At 33.0% G+C, this 19,640-nt stretch overlaps 1 protein-coding gene across 1 annotated transcript in view; it reads right to left on the minus strand.

Moving 5' to 3' along the window:
• Positions 1-19,640, minus strand: part of Fancl (E3 ubiquitin-protein ligase Fancl) — a 202,065-nt gene that overhangs the window by 160,852 nt on the left and 21,573 nt on the right. The window contains exons 2-3 of the mRNA XM_090375427.1: positions 18,862-18,915; positions 7,087-7,190 (exon numbers count right to left, since the gene is read on the minus strand). Of these exons, the coding sequence (XP_090231553.1) occupies positions 7,087-7,190; positions 18,862-18,891 (134 nt within the window). The 5' untranslated portion in view covers positions 18,892-18,915. The remainder of the gene's footprint in view (positions 1-7,086; positions 7,191-18,861; positions 18,916-19,640) is intronic.

Raw genomic sequence — 19,640 nt, forward strand, 5'->3', positions numbered from 1 at the left:
TCAAGGCTTAGACCTAAATGGATGTTAGATAAACTGATGAGACTTGTGGCAGAGAATAAAATTACACGGATGCATATAAATTATCAGGTGATATTAAAGCCTACAGTGCATGTAAACTAGTCTGCAATCAGGTCACAAAGCAGGTTAGGCAAGCTAAGGCACATTAAAAGAATTCTCTGGGAAAGAATGCAAAGAAAAGCAGCAAAGACTTCTTTACTTATGTAAATACTAGAAGGAAAAGGATTAATCTCATTGGTCCATTAGATATTAATGGTTTGACTTGACAAATCCTGCTTAGGTTGTTGACAAATTGAATAGGTATTTTGTACCTACATCCAGACATGAGGAATATATTAGCAATGGAGATGATGGAATGTGTCAAATTCTAACCAAGGGTTGAATGATTTTGTGATAACTGAGAGGAAAGTGGAAGAGAAATTGATGAAACTAAATGTAAAGAAGGCACCTGGAGTGGAAGGGATCAATTCAATTATAAAGAGAAAGGCAGAAAAGGAGGTAATCAAACTTCAAGTCATAATTATGAGAGCATCCTTGGATTCAGGAAAGATCCCTATGGACCGAGATGTGCAAATTTATCTCCAATTCAGAAAGTGGGGAATGAAAGGGTGACAGGAGTAATTGCGGACCTATTTGCTAGATGTCTGTTCCAGGAAAAACTAATGGAGTTATTGATTAAAGAAGTAATGCAGGACCATCTAGACAGGAATGCAGTTATATTGCATCACACATAGATTTTAAGGGGCAATCTTGTCTGACCAATCTGATTTGCTAGAATGATGCAGTAACAAAGGAATTAGATACAAAAAATAATTTTGGCATCATATACCTTGATTTCAGAAAAACTTTTGACACTTTGCACAAAAAAGACTGCTGTACAAATTTGAACAGTATAGCAATGGGAGCAAGCTGCTGCTTTGGATAAAGAGATGTTTGACTGGGAGAAGACAAAAGAATGTTTATCAATGTGCATTGCTCTTTTTGGACTGCTATTATTAGTGGAGTTCCCAAGAGGTCGGTGCTAAGCACAGTGTTGTTTTCTATATTTACAAATGATATTGATGAAGGTATATCGAACTTAATATCTAAGTTTGCCGATTATAATTATGAAGATTGGAGGGTTTTTAATGACAGTAATAAGGGTATGCTACTGCAAGCTCTAGAAAAATTAGACAAGTTGGAAGAGAAGTGGCAATGGAAGTTTAACATTGACAAATGCAAAGTACTGCATTTGTCAATGTTAACATGAGTAACAGTAATCCTAGACATGAGTAACAGTAATCCATAATAACAACTGTAGTACTGCATACCTACACAGTATGTATGCAGTACTACATACTGTGTAGTACTGCCCTTATAGTCGTGGAGAATAAAAAAGACCTGCAGATAACTGTGCAGTCAGACAAAGTTCTCTGAGCAGTGCAGCCAAGCTGCTAGGACAGCACGTGGAGTTTTTGTTAATGATATACAGGAATTTTGCCATTAAGGATAAGGCGTTCCCATTATATGAGGATATGGTTAGGGCACATCTTGAGTACTGCCTAAAGGTTTGAAAACCTAGTTTTGGGAATAATGTGGATTTGGTGGATGCCGTGCAGAGAAGGGGAATAAGTAGTGAGAGGAACAAAAGAGTACTCTTACCGAGAAGGAGTTTCAGTTCTGCAAATTGCAGCATCTGGAAACTAGGCACCTACAAGAAGATCTGATTGAAGTGTTTAATGCTTTAAATGGATTGAGTAAACTCGATGCTGATGGCATCCTTCCTATTGGTCAGGCTACGCTTGTGATAGGGTTTAATTCAAATTGAGGAAGATGGCTACAGGATGTGCAATTTTCCTTCGGTCAGCAAGTAGCTGAATAGTGGAACAGGCTGCCATCTAAATAAATTCAAGGAGGAACAAGACTTTTGCCTTATTAGGTTTGTCTTATTAGGGAGGTGATGTGGGAAGTTGGTTTTTTTTTTTTTTTTTGCTGCTGGTGTATAAGCTTCTTTCTTGCACCATTTGCCACTATTAATACTAACACACCTGTGTACTGCAAAGAACTGGGAGATATCACCCAAAATTTGTAATAAGTTCAGAGGTAACACTACACTTTTTTTTCAAGCACGTTAGCATATATGCAAAATGCTCTATTGTTGCCTTTGCCATATCGATCCACAAGTAATGACTCAGTTCCCACAGATGGATGGACTTTCAGCCTTTTAGAGAGTTCTGATAAGCCACCACAAATTTTATTATAATCAGAACAAAAAAGCCCAACAATTATTTCTGTCTGTCTCTGTCTACATGTAATAACTCAACTCCCTATGGGTGGATTTTCATGAAATTTTATATTTTGCTCTTTTAGGATGATTTGTGAAGCCTCGCAAAATTTTATTAAATCAACCAACAAAAATCTGGCAGTTATTCACTGTCCATCCAACCACACATAATAACTGAACTCCAAGTGAATGGATTTTCAAGAAATTTTAATTTTGCTCCATTAGAGCAATTTGTTGGACTTTCCCAAATTTCATTAAAATCAGACTAATATAAAACCAGCAATTATTTATTTTTTCATAAATATCATGTAAGCTATCCATATACCATATATTGTAAATGAAGCACTGCATATTATGTTTGTATCATATTCTGGTTGTAGGAATGAATGGGCAATGTGGCAAATGCACAGAAAAGAAATGTTATTGGTTTTAGATTAAAAGTCAGGCTACGCTCATTGCTTTTGCTCTTTCTTTCTTTTTTTTTTTTTTGTTATAAGTCATGAATTATTACAGCAGTTTTTGCTAACATGTCCATTGTGTCCATTAACCTTTTTTTCTCTTTTTTTTAATGTTAAGCAAATTGCAGCATGTCATACATGTAAGAATAGTCAGTTGTGTATAATAACAGGGGAAAAAAAAAAAAAAAAAAGGGCTGAGATTGCTAGTGTAATGATTAATGATTAGATACACATCTTGGTATATGTATATCTTATATAACACACTCACGTTCACTCTTCGCAATCTAATTTTTGTAATAACTCATCATCATCATCAGCCATTTTCAATCCACTGCAGGATGAAGGTCTCTCCAGCAACTTTCCAGTTCCTTCTGTTTTGTGCAATGGCCATACATTTACAATCCACAAACTCATGAATTTCATCTGTCCATCTCCATTGTTGTCTTCCAGGTTTTCTTCTAGCTCTTCTTGGGTACCATTCTGTTATTTTCTCAGTCCATCTGTCATCATGTCTTCGAGCTATGTGTCCCGCCCAAGACCATTTCAGTTCTTTAGTTTTGACAAGAATGTCCTTTACCTGAGTTTGTTGCCTAATCTATGTGTTTCTCTTCTTATCTAACAGTCTGGTTCCCAGTATAATTCATTACATTCTTCGCTGTGTCGTTCTCAGTATCTCTTCCATTCTTTTGGTGAGTGCCCAAGTTTCACTTCCATAAATCATGGTTGGGAGTATACATTGGTTCATTATTTAACGTTTCAGACAAATTCGGATATTGCTCCTCAGTATGTGACTATATTTCTTGAATGCTATCCATCCAAAATTTATTCTTATCTTGACTTCCAGCCATTTATCATTATTACAGCTAATGACTTGTTCCAGATAAGTATATGACTCCAGCTTTTCGATTACTGCTCCTTCAATGATTATATCCTTTTCTGTGGCATACTTGTTCATCATTACTTTTGTTTTAGCCATATTCATCTTTAGTCCAAAATCCTTACTAACTCTGCATAACTGATTAAGATTTTCCTCTAATTCTTTGGGATCATAGCTTATGACCACAATGTCATCTGCAAATAGTAAATGGTTTAGGTACTCTCCGTTCATTGACTCCTTTCTGCGACCAGTCTAATCTTCTGAAAGCTTCCTCAAGGGCAGCAGTAAACAATTTCGGGGATATTGTGTCTCCTTGTCGAACTCCTTTCTCAATTTTAAATTTACTACTGTCTTTGTCTAGTCTAATAAAGGAGGTAGCATTCTCATATATTTTCTTCAAAATCATAATATATGGGGTATCTATGCCTTGTCTTTCCAGTGCCCGAAAAATTGCCTTAAGCTGTATAGAGTCAAATGCCTTTTCATAATCCACAAATACCAGGCATAATGGTGTTTTATATTCATGTGTTTTCTCTATTAGCTGTGATAGTACGTGAAGGTGATCCATATTTGAGAATCCTGTCCTAAAGCCAGCTTGCTCTTTTGGTTAATTCTCATCAAGTATTCTTTCTAATCTGTTAGTAATGACCCTTGTGAACAACTTGTAGATGTGGGATAACAAGCTAATTGGTCTATAATTTCCAATTTCTGATTTATCTCCTTTCTTATGCAGCAAAACTATGATTGCATTATTCCACTGCTTAGGCGTCACACCTTTTCTAATGCATTTTGTGAAGAGTCTTGCCAGTTTTTGTGTCATGTCTCTTCCTCCCAATTTTAAGAACTCTACAGTAACTTTATCTTCCCCTGGGGCTTTCTAATTCTTCATTTTCTTCAAAGCATGTTCTACCTTATCAGGAGGATATCGGGTATCATACTAGTTACTAATTTGCAATCCATCTTCCCCACTGCTGGCATCATTCCCTCGCTCCTTGTATAATTCTCTATAGTAGTGTTCTGCTATTTGAATGATGCCTTCTCTGCTATTTATAAGTATGCTATCGCTATTCTTCAGTTTCAGTATCATTTGTCTTTCTGTATTACTGCTTATGGCTGCTGATTTAAATCCTTTGTTTTCCCTTAATGCTTGTTTTACTTTTCTTGCATTAAATTTTCTTATGTCCTCTCTGAGTCCCTTTCTAATGGCTTTGCATAACTCAGTATACTCAATTTTCTCCTTGTCAGTTTTTTTCTTGCTCTTTATTTGTCATCTTCGGTTCATCATGACAAGTGTTTCTTGACTAATTTTTTTCTTCTTTGGAAATCTTTTTACCATTAGGTTTCTTGTGCTTTATTACTTTAAGAAAGTTGTAATATTCCTCATCCATATCTTGGTCCTGAGTAGTCTGCAGAAGCTCAAACTTGTTCTTAAGTTCCAGTACATACTGCTTTTTCTCCTCTTCTGTTATCTCAAAGACCTTTGTTTTATTTACTCGAGTCAGTTTTTTCCTTTCTTTTCTTACATCTATATCAAGTGTGCATCTTACAATTCTGTGATCACTTTCAACATTTACCTTGTTCAGGACGGTAACATCATTCACGATATATCTTCTGTTAATGAGGATGAAGTCTATTTCATTAGTTGTTAATCCATTTGGACTTTTCCATGTCCACTTTCTGTTCACCCTTTTCTTGAAAAAGGTTTTCATTACTGACATTCCTCGAGATTCTGCAAATTCCGCAAGTCTTTCCCGCTTTAATTTCTTTCACTAATTCCAAAATTTCCTATAGTTTCTGCGCTGTTTTGTCTCTTTCCCTTTCTGCGCTGTTTTGTCTCTTTCCAACCTTACATTGAAGTCCCCCATAATGATAGTGTAGTGAGTTTTCTGTTCATCTAGAAGACTCTCAATTTCAGTGTACATTTCTTCAACCTCTTCATCATCATGGCTCGATGTTGGTGCATAAATCATTATAACCTTTAGCTTATACCTCTTAGAAATCCTGAGTAGCAGTCTTGACACCCTTGGTGAGGTACTTTTGAATTCCAAAATGTTGTTTTTTTATATCTTTATGGACTAGAAAGCCAACTCCAACTTCACTCCTTTCACTGTTTCCATTGGGTGGCGCCTCCGTAGCCAGGTGGGAAGGAGCAGCAGTGCATAGCACACGCTTCTTGATTAGACCGGGGTTCGAGCCCGTCACCACCAAATATGGAGGATGCGGAAAGGTCAGGGAATGACCACCGCATATCCCGGAGCAATATGGCCTTAGTTGCTAATGCTCCTAAAAACCAAACAAAAAAAAACAAAAACTGTTTCCATTGGTGTACAGCAGATTTCCACTTGATAAACTTATAAGTGATTCATTTCTTCTTCTTTCAGCCAAACCGATGATATTCCAATTCTCATTTTCTAATTCCTTTTCCAGCTCTAATATCCTGTCTTCACCGATGAGCGATCTTACGTTGTAACAGGCCAAGTTCAGTTTCCGTGCATGCAGCCTGGTCGTACCCAGAGATTCTTAGCACCCTCTGTTTCCACTCTGATCCTCTCGCTGCCATAAGAGGGGGAGTGAAAGCTTCTGGGGACTGAGGGCCATTTTTTTTACGTCTTACTGTCACGTGCTGGAGGGTTTGGTCTTTTCCTCTTTACACTGACCAGGCATCTTGAAGAGAACCACTCTACACATTCGTTGCCACCTAAGTGACATAACAGGGCTTACCATCGAGAAGGTGTGCACGAGTGGATTTTAGGGAGTTGGATTTGTAATAACTAGTTAGCTTTAATTGCTATATGAAGTGTTAGCAAATGGACAATTATAAATGATACGCATTGTAATACAACATAATAGCAAAAAATTCATTTTTTCCATTATGTGGCACCACACTACTATAGCTAAACCAAAATTATTATATCCAAATAAAAATTAGATATTATGATGGACAGGAAAATTAGTTGAATTCCAGACAAACTCCAGTTTCAATCAATATTTACTTTATGGATCACACATATTACAACTATCACACAAATTCTGCCACACATATAACATAGCAGTAAAAACAATGCCTGATGATGCCGGAAAAGAATTACTTGGATTCTTCCATAGTTCCTAATATATAAATTGAATTTTAATCAATAAACATTACAGTATATTCTAAAATAAAAGGATATTTAACTGTTTGATTTCTAAGTTATTTACTCAGCGAAGCTGGATGACCATGGTTCCCCCCCCACTAATTAATCTAAAGAAGTTTGTTGTTGATTAGGCATTTTAATCTCAGATATGCCCTTTTAAGTAATCTGTCATTGGGACATACAAAATTAAGGACACCATGTTATAAGAAACTACTGCAATACATTTATATTTTCTAACAACACAAAAGTCAGTTTATTAAAAGGCCACTAAATATTCTATACCCATTAAATATTAACCATAATATTAAATATTGACAAGAATCAAGTCTCACGTACTTATTCCATCCACAATTATCTAATTGGGCCAGAAGAGTTTTATAATATTCTGGTGATGGCGGAAGAGGATTACTTGGATTCTTCTGTAATTTAAGTTGCTGTTCCTAATATATAAATTGAATTTTAATCAATAAACATTACAGTATATTCTAAAATAAAACGGATATTTAACTGTTTGATTTCTAAGTTATTTACCCAGTAAAATTGAATGACCCATGTTTCTCCCCCTGCCCAATTAACCTAAAGAAAAACTGGGAGGATGCTAATAGATTGGTTGCACTGAAGTTTCTGGCACATGAACTAAGCAGGTCATAATGCACCATTTCGTACACTGGTTCTGACAGAATAATATAGAATTCTTTTATTAATCACAATAATAGCATTAAGCCTTACATTTTTGATTTATAGTTTGCTATACAAATATTACATATATATATAAAAGTAAAACATATAAACTTCAGTAAAATTAAATATTTATAGAATAAATAAACAAATATTTATAGAACAAATACAAATTTCAATAAATAACATATTTAAAAATATTTAAAAATAAAAGGCGATACTTATTATAATTTTTAGTTGATTAGGAAAATATTAAACACAGATATCATAAATAATAAGGTAGTATTAATAAATTAAAAAGAATGATATAAAACATTGAATAACAAGAAAAACTTTAAAAACAAAGTAATTTTACTTCATTATCAATATGAAAAATGTAATTTTTTAATCGTTAAAATAATACATAAATCCTAGTAGATGAATAAAGCTTAATAATGAACTATAAAATCAGATAATATTCATTTTTAACACTGTTTTTCCTAATAAAAATATCAATTTTATTTTCATTTAAAAATGCTGCTGTTCTGTTGAAAAATTCAAATTTAAGATGTTTTGTCCTAAATTTAGTAATATGATATAATTTATGTTCCCTCAAAGGCCTAGGTGGGCAATTAAAGTTGATACATGAAAGTAGCAATGGAGCTTCTATTTTGCCTTGACGTATCAAATGTAGTAGGATACACAAACATATTCCTTCTCTCTTTTAATGTGGGAATGTTAAAAATTTTACACCAATCTCTATATTTATGCACATAAAAGTCTAAATCTGATTTGTAAATTAAAAACCTGATGAGAGATTTTTGTACCCTTTCTAACATATTAATATTGTTTTTTCCAAAAGGGGTCCACACCTGTGTTGCATATTCCAGAATTGGACAAACAGATGTATAAGCCAGTTCTGGAATATCAGGGCCAACAAAATCAAAACAAGCTCTTTTGATTAAACCAAGTATTTTAGATGCTCTGGCAGTTATTTTAATAATATGAGATGTACAAGAGCCATTACTTGTTCTTAAAATCCCTAAATCCTGAATTTCATGTATTCTTTTAATATGCACTGAATCTAAAGTGTAATTATAACAGATGACTAACTGTTTATGGGGATCAGTAACGGTAATGGCATGACATTTATCAATATTCACATTTAGTTCATGTCCTTTAATCCAGTTGTAATCAATTGAATACCTTTTTGTAGCTCCTCACAATCCATAGACTGGTTAATTTCATTGTACAATTTCATGTCATCAGCATAAGTAAGAATACTAAACTTAGGTTTCTGTAGACATGAATATATATATATATCATTAAGAAATATACTAAATAGTAAAGGGCCAAGAGAAGAACCCTGTGGAACACCCCTCTGTATATTAATGTATTCCGAATAAACATCATTATAACAAATTATACTTTTTCTATTATGAAAATAGTCCTGTTACCACGTTAGAGCTAGTCCTATTACATCCAGTTCAGCAAGCTTATTACATAATATTTTATGGGAAACTGAATCGAAAGCTTTTTGAAGATCTAAATAAATGATGTCCAGCCATCTTTGTTGTCAAGTGCTTTCCTAATGTTGTGTTCCATTGTAATTAAATTTGTAACCGTCAACCTTCCTTCAATAAAACCATGATGAGAGTGATGTAATTTATTATGGAAAAAGGCAGTTATTTGTCTATAAACTATATATAGTACAACTTTAGTCAATGAGCTAGATTTGTGGATTGGTCTAAAAGAGGCAGGATTATTCTTATCGCCTTTCTTATATAAGGGACTAATAGTAGTGACCTTGAGATTATTGGGTAAATGCCCTGTTTTGAAAATAGTGTTTATAAAATGTAACAGTTGTTTACTTAACACGATATAACAATTTTTCCAAAAGCCCATTAGTATACTATCCAATTTAGTGTTATAGTTCATAGAAAATTTACTAATTGTTGCAACTAACAAATCTGGGCTAATTTCAAAATTACTGATATGATCATTTCCCATATTATTCTGAAAAGTAGGCTTATTGTTACTTATATCGTTATTTGATGAATATAGTTTTTCAAAGAAATCCATGAATTCTTTTCTATATCTGATTGCTTTTTATATCTGTTCCAATGATTCCAAAATATATTGAGATTATTTTTCTTAATAGCTGAAGATTCAATTGAGAATAAATATTTTTTATAAGCTATTTTTATTTTATACTTCACTCCTTCCCTAAAAAAAGAAAATCTACAGTAATCTATTAGACTGTTACTTACTTTGAATTTATTAAACCAATTTTTCTTTATTCTCAAAAGTTTGATTATATCATGAGTAAACCAGATAGGGTATTTGAGTTTCTTAACGTTTTTGTCTCTTAATAGGAACAGTTTGTTCTATGATATTTGTTAAATTATGTGTTAAGATATCCAATAGTTTATCAGTATCTTTTATGTCATAAAATTTGTTCCAAGCTAAATGATAGATAGCCTTTCTAGCCATATTCCAGTTAGTATTTTTAAGGTCAAAATATTCTTTTATATTTTTAGATTTATATGACTCGATTTCCAATGTTAAGTCCAAATGTAGTGCACAATGATCAGAATTAAAATAATCATGTTCTGCATAATTCACATTAATTATCAAAATTTAAAAGTATTACATCTAGTATGTTTTTCCCTCTAGTTGCAAGAGTATTTCTTTGAATTAGATTAAGTCTTAAAAACATATTTAATAGATGATTAGATTGACAACATTTTTCCATAACCAATTTACCTTTATTAAGGTCCAAGTGAAAAGGTACATTAAAATCTCCCATCACTATTGTTTTAATATCTATATTAACAGAATTAATAATTGATTCCAATGATGCCTCTAGTTTAATGTAGAAACTAATACAGGTGGAGGTAAATATAATAAAATCAACAGTAAAGTATTTTTACCTGCATTCAATTTTACCTTTATTCTCTCAAAATCCTCCAAATTCGATTGTGCCAATATATAAAGTTTTTGTTTATAAATAATGCTACTTCCCCACCTTTCTTTATATTTCTATCCCTCCTGATAAGTTGAAAATTATCAGGACATAATTCTTGATTATTGATGTCAGGAAATAACCAAGTTTCTGTAATAGCCCATGTGTCAAATTCTTCTTGACTGTTTATGTTAGGTAACATATTAATTGAACTTGTAATACTTCTAGCATTTTATAAATATATATTAAAATGTGCGATTCCAGACTCATTATTTCTCTTTTTTAAGTGAGGCAAATGTCCTCATCTTTAACATTAGTTTTATGATTTTTGTTATAAAATACTTGATTTTTATTAAAATTTCTTTTTATCTTATTCTTTTTGAATTTAAATGAATTAATCACAGCTCCTTCGGGAAAGCTATTTTCAGATAATAATAGCTCTAGTAAGTTATAATCAAATGTTATTTTGAATGAAGAGTAATCCTCTGGGTATTTAGATATTATTTTCTCCACTTGCACTTTTGCCTTAATTTTTATTTTAAAGTAATTCACCAGGTCAGTTTCATTAGTAGCTGGAGATAATCTTGAAACATGAAAAAAAAGAGATTCTTTTTGGGTATGGTGGTTATGTTACCCTTTTCACCCTTTCCTGTGAAACTAATATTATGAGCATTAAAATTCTCATCTTTTTCAATAGTTAATTTATTAGAAAGTTTAGGCACCTTTTCAATTTTTCTTGTATTTTTATTCAATACCTGTGTTAAGCCAATTTCTTTATAATTTTCTATGTTATCAAGTTCAATTACCTGATTGGTTATTACTGTATCTTTATTGATAGTTTTTTCATCTATTGAAATTTTGTCTGATATCATTTCCTTATTTTCATAAATATTATTATGTATATCTTTCCCTTTATTATTTTCATAAATATTATTATGTATATCTTTCCCTTTATTATTTACATTACTATTATCATGCATTATCCCTAATAATGCACAAATAATTTGATCTGTAATATCATTACTTGTTTGAAATTTAGTATTTTGTATTCCTATTTTCTCTTTATCTTTTTCTGTGTGATCTTCACCCTGTGATGTTCCAGTTTGTGTACCTATATTAACATGATTATTTTCCAAATTCAGATTCTCCACAAATTTGACAGATTTTAAACCTCTAGAAGGAATACCTACCTTTGCTAAATCATTATATATAATATCTTTCTTTAGTGTATGTGCATCATATTTAAAGGGTAACTTTGAATATGATTCAGTTTCTATTTCACCAAGATCTGCGTTGCCTGTAATATCTTTTTGTTTTATTTCTATGTTACTTTTTTTTAAAATTTACATTATTATTAGAACCATTTAAATTGGTTGTCATTACTAGGTTAGCCAGTATTGAAATTAATGTCGAATTTTGTTTTAATAATGTTTCAAAATTTTCATTTATGTTTTACACTAATCTTACCATTAATTGCAAGGAATCGTCTAGTTTTGATCTATACTTAAACACTTCTTCAGTTTTATCAGTTAACAATGACAGTTTCCTATTCAACTCAACATCTTTATCATATTGAGTAGATCTGTAATCCTGCAATTCCAGCAAAATAGTTTCTGAGAGAGAGAGAGAGAGAGAGAGAGAGAGAGAGAGAGAGAGAGAGAGAGAGAGAGAGAGAGAGAGAGAGAGAGAGAGAACACTCTAGAATTAAAATCATAATCTGTGGGTTGAGAACCAGCTATTAAGTTATGCCATACATGATCTTCAGGAAATCCAGTATCAGTGGAGTTAATGGAGTCTCTTGAAGTATTCATCAAGCTTGACAAGTCTACGAACTACCTTACATATTGATTGTTTATTCACTGAATCCACTTTATGTAGACTATATTTATAGGAAGCTCGACTGGCATATGAGATTTTGTGATATGATTTAATTCCACTACATCTAAGGCAGATTGATTGTTTACAGATACTGCAAATTAAATAGTTACCATTTTCCTTTATATTATTTTTGCAGAGTCCACAATTGATTAGTTTCACCATGATGAGATTCACTAAGGTGATTATTTATTTTCTCAAAAATAACTTGTAAGAACTCAAACTCTTTTTTTATTTTTTTATTCAATTTTAAATATTAAGTAAAGTAATAGTAAATCATAACTCACCTGGGGTGAAAAACTCTGGTTAAGCTGCTATTAATTAAATTATAACCAATAAAAAACTCTATTAAAGATGAATTTGAAACTAATTCAAAGTTAAAGCAAACAAATATCCAATATGGCAGCTATAGACACACCCACCTCCTTGCTATCAAGCTGCAGCATGAACAAAATTTTCAGAGTGCCACCTTAGGTTTCTCTGAACTCTTTTCATTCTCCAATCTAGCTATACCTCACAGTTTCAAAAATTAAGAAGGAAAACGCATTTGCAGTTAGGAGGCATGTAAAATTAAAGAGGGAAATTTGTAATAATTCTAAATTCTAAATTTAGAATTATTCCAATAATAATTCTAAATTTGGGGAGAGGGGAGTTCTGATCTCAAAATGTTGGACATTTTGAGATCAAAAATCTGTGAGAATTAAAAGCTTTAAATTTCATTACATGAATAACTTTTATCTAAATATTTAATTAATTATAAATTAAATATAAATGATATATTAACCTATTACTAACATATTGCAAAAACAAATCAAAAAATCGCAAGTTGTTAAACATCCATTTTTTTGATGCGAGTCACTCCCCATATTATTAACATCTGACTTGCAAACAATCATGCAAGCAAAACGAAGCTCGATAAAATATATGGAATGAAAAACTTTTTAATATTAATTTTTCCCTGCTCAATTAAAAAACATACAAATCTGTTGTATCAATGTTGAATAAGAAAAATCTATGAAAATGTCCTTCAGGTAAATTTTTTTTCACTACCCTAACAAAAGCCAGACGCGGTTGACTGGATATCATTCTTTGTCATTTTCCTTCAATTAATAAGGTTTGCTCCATAAAGTAATGCTACTGATAGTTTAGCTTCCACACCAAGCGGTCATCATACTGCATTTTTGTTGAAAATTATTAATCTTTGCAAGATATAGACCACAGTGATCATAAAACAAAGAACTGACAGTTCAACCCCATAGTCATTACGGCAACTGTATTTGTTAAGCTCTGGTCTAGACAAGTACATTTCGGAAAAGCAGTATATCAATTTCAACTGATGCCCTAGAAGTCATTAGTCTTTGGTCTTCATCCAAAATTGTGCCACAATTTTGGATGAAAGCCAAAGGATGACAACCAGCAATGTGACTAAATTCCATCAGAGACCTTTCATTAGGCAGTCTGGAATAACCCACCGTCCCCGAAACGTGGTTTTTTAATATAATTGCAAAATTTATTAAACTAGTTAAATTATGCAAATACAATACAGTGTAGCAAGTGTTTCAGCAAATTATTTCCTGTAGCTACCTACATTTCAGATTTTTTTTTTATTATGCAGTAAGCACCAGTTATAGTGATCACTGGTTATTAGAATCAGCTGCTTTATAGAATCAAATTTCGAAGAAGATTCAAATCAATAAAATGCACTACACTTGCATTGTTTATTAGAATCACATCTTTGATTATAAGAATCAATTGCAAATGCCTCTGTGATACTTTTCTAAAGCACATTTCTGGAGGTCACAACCATAAAACAATTTGCAGTTTCCGGTTGATTGGGCTTTTCTGTTAATGCATTTCTGTTAGTGCAATAAATGGGTAGTAAACTCGATCTTACTGCATTTGCAATAATACCGATAGCGGGAATTCTGTGTTTGCATGTTATTATGGTGAAATGTGTTTCCCCTTCACTGAAAGCTGCTCTTCATTTCTATATTTAAACTTCGTCTCACTTGATGTGTGTCATGTTAGTTCTAATTTGTGTGTGTTGTGTGCTTTGTTACTGAGTAACGCTTATCTTTTTTACTGTGTTTTAAATTTTACTACCGAAAAAAAAAAAAAAAATGTCTGGGAACAGAAAGAGAGTGAATTTGAGCGTAAAAGATAAATCACAAATTATAGAAATGTACGATAAACTGAGGCAATATGTCTCAAAGGGAAGTGGCAGTAAAATTAGGAGCGGCCTGACCATTGCCTTATACAAAGGGACAATCACCTTCTTTTCCTTGCTAGCAAAATTCCTATATATCATTGACAAAACCCCATGACCTGCCCTGGCAGCCTGTCTGCATTGCTCAGAAAACTTCATATCTGACTGCACATTTACTCCCAGGTCTTTTTCATTTTCTACCACCTTAAGTGTAGTACCACACAGTTGGTACGTTTCTCTGGGGTTACTTCTACCCATATGCAGTACTTTGCATTTATCAAGGTTAAACTTCAATTGCCACTTCTTAGCCCATCTGCCCAAATTATCTAGATCCTGTTGCAGTAGCACACTGCCATTAACAACCCTGCCAACCTTTGTATCATCTACACACTTCGACATTAAGCCTGATATACCTTCATCAATATCATTGATAAATATACAAAACAACAGTGGACCCAACACCGAACCCTGTGGAACTCCACTAATAACATTAGTCCAATAAGAGCAGCACCCATTGATTACCACCCTTTGTCTTCTCCCACTTAACCATCCTTTAATCCATTGTAGCAACTTACCCTTAATACCATTCTGCTCCAATTTGTACAATAGTCTTCCATGCGCAACAGTGTCAAAAGCTTTCCTGAAATCCAAATATATGATATAAAAATTATTTTTTGCATCCAATTCCTTTGTAACCACATCATAATATCCTATCAAATTTGTCAGACAAGACTTTCCCTTAACAAACCCATGCTGTGTCTGAATTATTGCTGCAGTCTTGTCTAGATGATCCTGCAATGCATCTTTAACCAGTGACTCCATAATTTTACCCGGAACAGAAGTTAAACTAACTGGTCTGTAATTACTCGTGTCACCCTTCGATCCCCCTTTGTGAATTGGGGATACATTTGCACATCTCCAGTCTGTGGGAACCTCCCCTGAGTCCAAGGATGCTCTCATAATTATGGCTAAGGGTTTGCTTAGTTGCTTTGCCGCCTCCTTTAATATAACTGGATAGATCCCATCCACCCCGGGTGCTTTTCTTATGTTTAACTTCGACAATTTCTCCTCCACTTTGCTCTCAGTTATTACAAAATCATTAAGTATCCTGCTACAATTTGATAACCTTCTGCCATTTTCAAACCTTAATAATTCCTCATGTGTGAATGTAGATGCAAAATACTCATTCATTCAGTTTGTTTGCTATCTGAGCAGGATCATCGAACCATCGATGTCAAGTGGACCAATCAGATTCATCCCCTTCCTTTTAGAGTTTATATAAGTAAAGAAATCCTTGCTGTTTTTCTTAGCATCTTTTGCCAAGGATTTCTCGTAATCTGCCTTCGCCTGCCTAACCTCCTTTGTGACCTGATTACAGACTAGCTTATATCTGCCATAGGCTTCTGAGTCGCTTGATAATTTATATGCATCCCATGCATTTTTCTTCTCTGTTACGAGTCTCATTAGTTCATTAGATAACCATTTAGGCCTAAACCTTGAACAATATTTCTTAATAGGCATGAAACTTTTAGTAGCATCCATGATTAATTCCTTGAATGCTTCCCACTTAGAATTTACTGTTGGTAACATCATCAGTTGATCCCACTGTACAGAATTTAAAAACTTTCTGAGACCACTGTACTCACCCTTACGGAAGCAAAAACCCTTTCCTTTATCCCTGATGGTAATTAAATCTTTAAGTAAATTCCACATCAGTACACTGTGATCACTGCTACCTAGTGGTTCCTTTATCTGCAAATTCTTAACACACAAATGATCACTGCTGATAACCAGATCAAGAGTATTACTCTCTCTGGTTGCCGCTCGAACATGCTGCTGCAGAAAACAATCATCCAATAAATCCACAAAAGTCTGACTAGTGTGTGAGTGACCAACTCACAAGTTCCAGTCAATATCTGGGAAGTTAAAATCTCCCATTATAAGACATTCTGATTTACTAGCCCACTCTATTTCTCTGTACAACTGTTCATTGTACTCATTCGAGTCATTAGGCCTATAAAACACTCCTATTTTTATTTTTACTTTCGCAATGCTTATGTCACACCAAACTGACTCAACAGTGCACTGTTCATCTATATCAACTGGGTGCATTTCTTTTGATTTTATGTTTTTCTTAATTAACAGCATAACACCTCCTCCCTTTCTATCCTGTCTATCCTTTCTGTACACATTGTACTCCCCAAATTCCAGTTCTGCATTCCTTATATCTGTGTGGCAACTACGTCTCTGCTATCCCAATGATATCCGCCTTTGATGTCTTGACCAACACTTCAAATTCATCAAATTTATTTACTGTACTTCTAGTATTGGTATACATGTTATACATGTAAGCATACATCTTCCTTTTAGTGAGAATAAATTATGATTAGCGCTGTCTACAGTCCTTAAGGTTATTAAATAATGTATCGTAGTTCTTAATTCCAAATTGTATCGTCTGTCTAAAGGGTTTTATAATACTATATACATGTGTGGCCAAGGATGAAAATGCCAAGTTTCTGTAGGAAACAATAGGCCACATAGGCAATCCAGTCTTATGTAATTTTACCTGACCGAAGAGTGCAGGAATATTGTATGTTCTGACCTTCAATTCCTTTAACTGAGCCATAGTAATGTAGTCATTTTTTCGATACATGGTTAACGTTTTATTGTACTGATTGATCAAATTGGTAAATAGTGCCAGGTCTACTTCAAGATATGTGGAGGTATCTTATACAACTGAATCTAACTTATTAACGTAATCAGATTTATTGAGTATTACCACTGTATCCCCTTTATCTGCCCTCTGAATAATAATGTCTTTATTTTCCCGAAGTTCACATAAAGCTGAACTTTCATGAGTATTCAATTTAGGAAGTTGCGTTTCTTTTATGTTATTCAGTAATTTTCATTCCTGTGATCACGACATACAGTTGAAAAGCAATGTCAGCTTCAGGAAGGAAAATCGTTTTGCAATTTTTTCGTTAATTTTTAATTTCATTTAAATTGATTTTTAATTGTGTTCAAATTGATTTTTAATTATTTTTGACTGTAATGTAAGTTTTTCGATTTTTTAAATTGTTTTCGTTTTAATTTCTAGAGAGTATCTTACAGAAGTGTTCTACGTATCATATTGAGGTAAACTTCTCTTATTCTTTTACAAATATATATGTATATACTCAAGTAAAAATCAACTTCAATCCAGTTGGGAAGTCAGTAAATGTAATGACCAATTTCTAAGTTAATATTACAAAATGTGCTTTGAGGGCATAGCCAATGCTGCCCAATTTTGTATATTTTGGCATAATGAAATGGTGAAGTATGGAAAATCTGTTTTTGTCAAAAAATGAATGAATATTTATATTAATGTATTTCATAAAATTAAAGATACTGTTATCAGTTATCTTAATATTTAATGATTAAGTAACTATTGTATGAAAATGATTGTATTAATAAACTGGATTTATGTGATTCCAGAACATAATTGCAGCTCTATTAAAAACAAAGGCACATAATATCAATTTTCAACTACTGTGAGACTATAAAAGTTGAAAAATGCAAAACAGTTTACCTGGATTTGTTCTACAAAACACCGCACAACAAAAATTAGTAGCAATTATATACAAAACAATCTATGCATTATACTCACTATATAAAAAACAAGATTAATTTTTCCCAGTAACATTAACAAATTATTAACATAAACGCTTCTCCATTTGTAGAAACCTGACATGACCCATATGAGACAACTTCATATTACTTGATTTTTAAGCATCCAAAATTTCTCAAAGGTACTGGGGTATCTACTGTATATTACATATAAAATATAAAGATGTCTTAATAAAATAAAAATTCAACATTCTATGAAATTATTTTCAGTCAAGTAGACAACTTATCAATGCCACCTTGTGTCTCAAGTGCAACCCACATATTAAAGATCATGAGAAAAAAAAAAAACATCCAGTCCACGTGCTTAATGTTATCATTCTGCATGTTGTCAACCAGTTTATGCCCTAGGAATTTTTTGCTAACAATCATGGCACATGGAAAGACAGGTGTGATTCTGCACAAAGAACTCATCAAGAACCCGGTTGCACTTGTGAAAAGAACATACCTTTGTCATCAGTTCAGCAACAATGTTGTTGAGTACATTTCCTATGGGTCGTGTGATGACATGAAGAATCATAAAGTGCCAAGTAAAAGAGGCATGTTTTATTCCTAAGAGTCATACATGAGAGACATTTGCTGCTGCAGAGCTAATTTGTACACTGTTATAGGATTTCTCGATTTATGTGCATTCTTTATAATAACAATTTCTCTAAACCACAAGAAGCGATATATAATATATATCATATCACCAAATCATCCTGAGTAGCATATTATATAAAAATAAATTACTGCTATTACTTACCACAATATTCTGCAGTTCAAAAAGAAGCATACATAGTGATGTGCAGGTTTCACACTAGAAATATTTAAAATATCCAGTCAAAAATTTCCAAATGACTTCAAAATGTTTAGAATGCAAATAAAACTACTTATCATTTACAATTAGAACTTTAGGTATTAGTTTTAATGGTAGCAAATGATCTATGGGAAGCAAGCTCAGGTAGACAGACATATATATTTTTTAATTTATGCATATTTTTAAATTAAATTTAATTTTAAAAAGATGGTTAAATATGAATAGTAAATACATTTTTCAAATATAATAATCCATTTACATTTTATGAACAATCAAGATAAAATAAAGTAACTCTGAAGAGAACATTTCCAATTCAGGAAATTATTAAGACAGTTTCTTGGCATTTGGATCAGCCTTTTCTTAAGATCACATGTTGAATGTGATGACCTCTTTGATAATGGTGAAGAGGTAACTTGCACTGTTCCATTTTCTGTTGAGAATAATTTAAACCAAGTCTGTGATGGTAGAATTCTAACAGAATTCTGCTCTGAAACTTCCTCCATAGGCTCCGTGTGATCTCTTATGCTGATGTGTCAACAGGATGCACATTGTCCCTGCTTCTTGTGTATTTCAAGTAGAAGTTGTAAATGATGGCCTTAGCAGCAATGAATAAGAAGTTAGACATGGCATGTGTTGTCTGTTCAGAGAGAAGCAGGTACCAGCAGTCCTTCCAAGTGTGGACATTGGATGCTGCAAGCAAGCCTTGCAGCATCCAATGCCTACCC

The sequence above is a fragment of the Mastigoproctus giganteus genome, chromosome 6 (assembly GCF_048544385.1).
Source record: "Mastigoproctus giganteus isolate SK-2022 chromosome 6, ASM4854438v1, whole genome shotgun sequence".
Lineage (NCBI taxonomy): Eukaryota > Metazoa > Arthropoda > Arachnida > Uropygi > Thelyphonidae > Mastigoproctus > Mastigoproctus giganteus.